Source organism: Durio zibethinus, chromosome 17 (assembly GCF_047325235.1).
Source record: "Durio zibethinus cultivar Kanyao isolate XHJ-2024 chromosome 17, ASM4732523v1, whole genome shotgun sequence".
NCBI lineage: Eukaryota > Viridiplantae > Streptophyta > Magnoliopsida > Malvales > Malvaceae > Durio > Durio zibethinus.
The window spans coordinates 4,224,718-4,230,560 of record NC_143178.1 but is presented as its reverse complement, the minus strand read 5'-3'; the positions used below and the strand labels follow the sequence as shown (position 1 = coordinate 4,230,560).

The following is a 5,843-nucleotide window of genomic DNA, read 5'->3' as shown; positions in this document are numbered from 1 at the left end:
CAATACCCAACCCAAGCAAACAATGCATTATTTTTCAAACCGAGGCAACCACTAGCTTGTTTTCTATGCCAGGGCCCGCATCGGGTGGTCGAATGCCCATATATAGGTGCCCTTAATGTTTGAGAGTCTTATCTCAAGAGTCCACTAATGTGTCCAAGATAATCGAATAAGTTGCAAAAGAGCCAACCAAGATGGGCTCAATATGATTACTTAATGCCCTTCGTACTTAACTAAACATAATAAAGAAAGAACCTGAGAGAGGTTTAATGTATGTGGACCTGATAGTAAATAGGAAGAACACCAAGGCCATAGTAGATACAGGCACAATCGATACCTTCATCACACTAGAAAAAGCAAAGAGATGTGGTCTCAAGGTTAATAAGGAATGTGGACAAATGAAAGCGGTTGATTCATTAGCTTTTGTGATTAGTGGGAGCTCTAAGAGTGTGATGACCAAGTTGAGGCCATAGGAAGAAAATGTAGACTTCATGATCTCCCACATGGATGATTTTGATGTTATCTTAGGATTGAACTTCATGAAGTTAGCTCAGGCAATCCCAATCCCCGTTGCTAGTTGTCTATTATTCTTGGAAGAATGCTCGTGTGTTGTATCAGCCACGATCCTTCATAAGAATAGGAAGAAAATGATTTCAACCTTACAATTCAAGAAAGGGATAAAGAGAGGAGAGCCCTCCTATGTGGCCATGCCAATCTATAAAAAAAGGATTGAGTTGAAAGATGTACCTGATAGGGTGAAAAAGGTATTAGAAGAATTTAAGAGTGTGATGTCGAAATAATTACTCAAAGTCCTATCTCTTCGAAGATTAGTGGACCATGAGATTGAGCTTTTTTTAAGAGTCAAGCCACCAGCTAAAGCTCTCTATCGTATGGCTTCGCTAGAGTTGGCTGAATTGAGAAAATAATTAGATAAGCTTTTACAAGCTGGGTTTATTAGACTATCAAAAGCATTATTTGGAACGCCTGTAATATTTCAAAAAAAGCATGATGAGAGTTTACGATTGTGTGTGGACTATAAGGCCTTGAACAAAGTTACTGTGAAGAACAAATGCCATATCCCACTTATTATGGATTTATTTGATCAACTAAGTCAGGCCAAATACTTCTTTAAATTGGACTTAAGATCTGGTTATCATCAGGTCAGAATTACTGAAAGAGATAAGCTAAAGACCACTTATGTAACGCAGTATAGTGCATTCGAATTTCTTGTTATGCCTTTTGGATTGACTAATGCCCCTGCCATATTTTATACTTTGATGAATCAGGTGTTCCATAACTACCTTGACAAGTTTGTGGTCATTTATTTAGATGATACAGTGGTCATAGTTCTACCCTGGAAGAGCATCAAGAGCACCTATGTCATATGTTTCAAAGACTACAAGATCACTAATTGTATGTTAAAAAAGAGAAATGTACATTTGCTTAGACACGAATCCACTTTTTAGGTCACATTCGAATGGACATGAGAAAAGTTAGGGTTATCAATGAATGGGTAACACCAAAAAATGTCAATAAATTTCGTTCATTTTTGGGATTAACCAATTATTAGAGGAGATTTATAAAAGAGTACTCTCGTGGAATCACGACCCTCATAGAGCTATTAAAAAAAGAGCATAAATGGTGTTGGACAAATGAATGTTAAGAGGCTTTTGAAAGATTGCAAGAAGCTATGATGAAAGATCATGTCTTGGCTCTCTCTAACATTGCGAAGCCTTTTGAAGTTCAAATGAATGCATCTGATTTTACTATTAGGGGAGTACTCATACAAGAACGACACCCGATAGCCTTTGAAAGTTGAAAGTTGAATGAAGCTGAAAGAAGATATATAGCTCAAGAAAAGGAACTCCTAGCAGTAATTCATTATCTAAGAGCATGACGACACTATTTGTTAGGTTCACAATTCGTTGTGAAGATGGATAATACGACAGTTAGTCATTTTCTCATCCAGTTAAGGCTCACTACTAAACAAGCTAGATGGCAAGAATTTCTCATCGAATTTAAATTTTGTTTCGAGCACACAGCTAGAAGAACCAATCAAGTAGCAAATGCTAATGACGGAATGCCATGACACACTATGAACGGGTCATCTTGGTTAGCAACGTACTTTGGCTCTACTAAAACAAGACTATTATTGGCCTCATATGTGGTAAGATATGATGGATTATACTAAGACTTGCCGTATTTGCCAACAGGATAAAGTTGAAAATAAAAAACTAGTAAGCTTCCTTGAACCACTACTTGTGCCCACTAGACATTGGGAAAGTATCTCTCTTAACTTCATATCAGGTTTTCTCAAAGTTGGTGATTTTGGGTCTATTCTGGTGGTGATTGATCGTTTCTCAAAATTTGTCACGTTCATTCCCACCTAAAAGTATTGCACTACGAAAGACACAGCCTGACTAATGTTTAAACATGTAATTAAATATTAGGGCCTTCCTCAAAACATTGTTAGTAATAGGGATCTGAGATTCACTGAGTCATTCTAGAGAAAACTTTTCAAGATTTTAGTATCCCAACTCAACATCTCTTCGAGTTATCACTCGCAAACTAATGGTCAAACTGAACGATTTAATGGTTTGTTGGAAGAATACTTGAGACACTTTGTTCAAGCTATTTAGAAGAATTGACCTTCATTATTGGATGTAGCTTAACTTTGTTTTAATTCCAACATACGTTCTTCCATAAACAAGAGTCCATTTGAAGTGGTCACAGGATAACTATCAAGACTACCACATATATCCCTTAAATTGTATGGAGAAAAAAATCCACAGGCATTCAACCTTAGCAAATAATGGAGACAAAATACAAAAATTGCATAAGCCTACTTGGAGAAAGCATCGAAGAGCATGAAAAAGTGGACAGATAAAGGTTGAAAGGTACAATAATTCAAAGTTGGTGATCTTATTCTTGTCAAACTAACGCCCGAACAAATCAAGTTCCTAAATAAGCAAGATCGTAAGTTGGTCTGTAAATATGAAGGTCTAGTGAAGATTCTTTCTAAAGTGAGGAATGCCTCTTATAAAATTGACCTGCCAAAATAGATAACGATGCATCCATATTCATGTAAGCAACTTAAAGTTGTTCCATGCAGATCCCACAGGTGCAAGTCGTAAGGAGTCAACCAGGGCTGCCATCACCATGAAGCCACCATCTGAATGTTAAGTTAAAGAGATTTTAGCTGATAGGGTATCTAGTGTATCTCGAAGAATAATTCATGAATATTTAATGAAATGGGATGGCTTAGGACTAGAGGAAACTAGTTGGGAAAGAGACTATGACCTCCAAGCATTCAAGCAGAAGATTAAAGAATTTCAAGCCAACAAGTCGACAAGGACGTCGACATATTAGGTGAAGGAGGATGTCATGAGCCAACCTTATATAGGATCATGACTGGGTATAGGTTATCATGAGCCAACCTTGTATAGGGTCATGACTGGGTATAGGTTATCATGAGCCACTCATGTATAGGGCCATGATTGGGTAGAGGTGCTAAGGGGGAGGGTAGATCTCGTGTGCTAGGAAAAGTGTCCCTATTTTAAGCATTGTAACGGTTATATGTAAGATAGCTATAAAATCTCATTTGCTCTTTAGAGAAGGTGAGCAGTCGACTTATTGTTGGGCTACCTCACTGGTTAAATTATGTATTAGATCACCTATCTAGGGCTACCTCTCTGGCCCAACGATGATGGAAAGACTCAATGTACTTTTCTTGATATTAATAAAATTATTTTTTTATATATGCGAGAACGTTGAGATCACCTTGGTGTGTTCCCATTTTGCCTCGATATGTTGTTATGTATGCTTGAAACTGACTTATGGCTTTTTGGTTTCTTATTCAGATATTGAGCTATCTTTGGTTGACTTGAGTAGAAGCGTCTATTCAAATATCGCACGGTCTATTGTTTAATTGAGAAAAAGCATAACCCGTGACAGCAAGCGTGGTCAGACTGCTGATTAGCTACAAAACACTGGAATTGATGTCACATGGTTCTTTTGCTCTTAGGCTTTAGCTGACTAATTCACACCAACTTATCAGATGAACTTTCATATTAAATATTTAAGATAAGAAAACTATCCAAAGTATTATATTCATCTTAACTTTAATTATCAAATTTATATTTTAAATATAAGCAAAAAATTCGATTTCAGCTTTATCACTCATTATATTACTTTTAAATTTAACAAACTTAATTTAAAAATTATTTATTCAATCTTAATTGCCAATCAATAATTTCTCTATAAATTTAAAACTATAAATATAATATATTATATCAGTTTTTTATTTTTTTGATTTGTAACATTTTCAAGATATATTTTATTAAAATTTAAATTTATTTTTTTTGTTTACAACTTTTTTTCATGATATATTTTATCACTATTACAATTTCATTCTTATAAAAAAATAATATTTTTTTAATCTTTTTTTTCATATATCTTATAATATTTTTCATATTTTGTTCACATTTAATTCCATGTTTATAGGCCTTATATATGAACTTGGGATTGGGCCCTGATGGTTCACCCTGAAGTCTAGCACCAGATCCTGCATATTCAACCAAGTGACCCAACCAAAAAAAAAAAAGCAAGAATCATAAATGTTAAAGAAAAAGAAGCAAGAACAAAAAACCGTAAGCATAAAATACAAAAATGAAATAAAATGGCATCCTGTATAAGAAGATATACGTATACATACAAAAATAAAATTATATATTACAGTGTATAATGTCTCACATAATACGGTAAGTAATAAAAAAATCCAGAACAAATTAAGCATAATTATTATTGTCACTCGCAGTTTAGCTCTTGGAGATTCCTTGTTGACACATTGAATGTGAGGGTACAATTCATCTCTGGGGATTTCTTTTTCTTCATCACTTTCATCAATTCCACTTGTCCTCTCAACTTGGCCTGGCTGTTCAATGTCAATACATTGGAACTCATTTCAGAGTCTAGTCCTGCAGTGGTTGTCAATGCCCTGGAGTTCACTTCCACTGTAACGTCCAATTTTTTGGTCGAACGAGCTCTGGCCCTGGCCTTAGGAATAATAGCCTCCCCTACTCTTACACCATCATACAGGAATGTCATAGTACTGTTATCAAATTTGTAATGACCAAAATTGGTGTTTTTTACCGTAACTTGGGCAATGAACTTGAGGTCAAATGAAGCAGCAGCTCCGGTGTTATTGGATTCCATTGTTTCAATGGTGACTCTTCCAATTCTCACCTTTGGGTTCTTAACACGCATAACTGTCAGTGCAAAAACCAGGATGACAGCAGTTTGGAACACAGCAAAAGCAGCAATATACACAGCATATTTGATTCTCTTTTTTCTTTTCAGCTCTTTGGATTGCAAACTGGAGGCTGATTCTTCATCACTTCTCGGATGCTTGTCAGCTGGTGCTTGGGGATGCACTTGCTGCTCTTTCTCTGCCATTCTTCTTTACTAGCTAGGAAACTGAAAACAAAATAAGTATTCTCTTAATGTTTAAGCTAAATTGAGGAAGCGGAAAGAGCAGGTTATGGCAACCTTAGCAGAGGAAGCCCATATATATGTAGCACACAATAATGATTCTCACAGGTGAATTTGCTTTAACATAGAAATACATAATGAAAAGATTGTCAGACAGGTTCCTCGAAATGGGAGTGAAACAAAGTGGGTTTCCTTTTTTGTTCAAACACGAAACGCATGTAAAGTTGGACTTTCTGACATTCATTCTAGATGGTCTCGTGACTTTGGTAAACGGTAGTTTGAGATTAAAATATCAATAGAAGTTTCTGTTCTATTTTTTAATTGGACTAAAACCATCCTACATACTTTCCCTGGGC

The 5,843-nt window shown here is 35.7% G+C and overlaps 1 protein-coding gene across 1 annotated transcript; it reads right to left on the bottom strand.

Moving 5' to 3' along the window:
* Window positions 1–4,647: 4,647 nt before the first annotated feature.
* Window positions 4,648–5,623, bottom strand: LOC111287124 (late embryogenesis abundant protein At1g64065-like). Its single transcript, XM_022877381.2, has one exon. It carries the CDS (start codon window positions 5,449–5,451, stop codon window positions 4,804–4,806), a length of 648 nt encoding a protein of 215 aa, XP_022733116.1. The 5' UTR covers window positions 5,452–5,623; the 3' UTR covers window positions 4,648–4,803.
* Between the last annotated feature and the right edge of the window lie 220 nt (window positions 5,624–5,843).

Coding starts and splice junctions, on each gene's coding strand:
- LOC111287124 (XM_022877381.2), bottom strand. CDS start 5,451: ATGGCAGAGAAAGAGCAGCAAGTGCATCCCCAAGCACCAGCTGACAAG.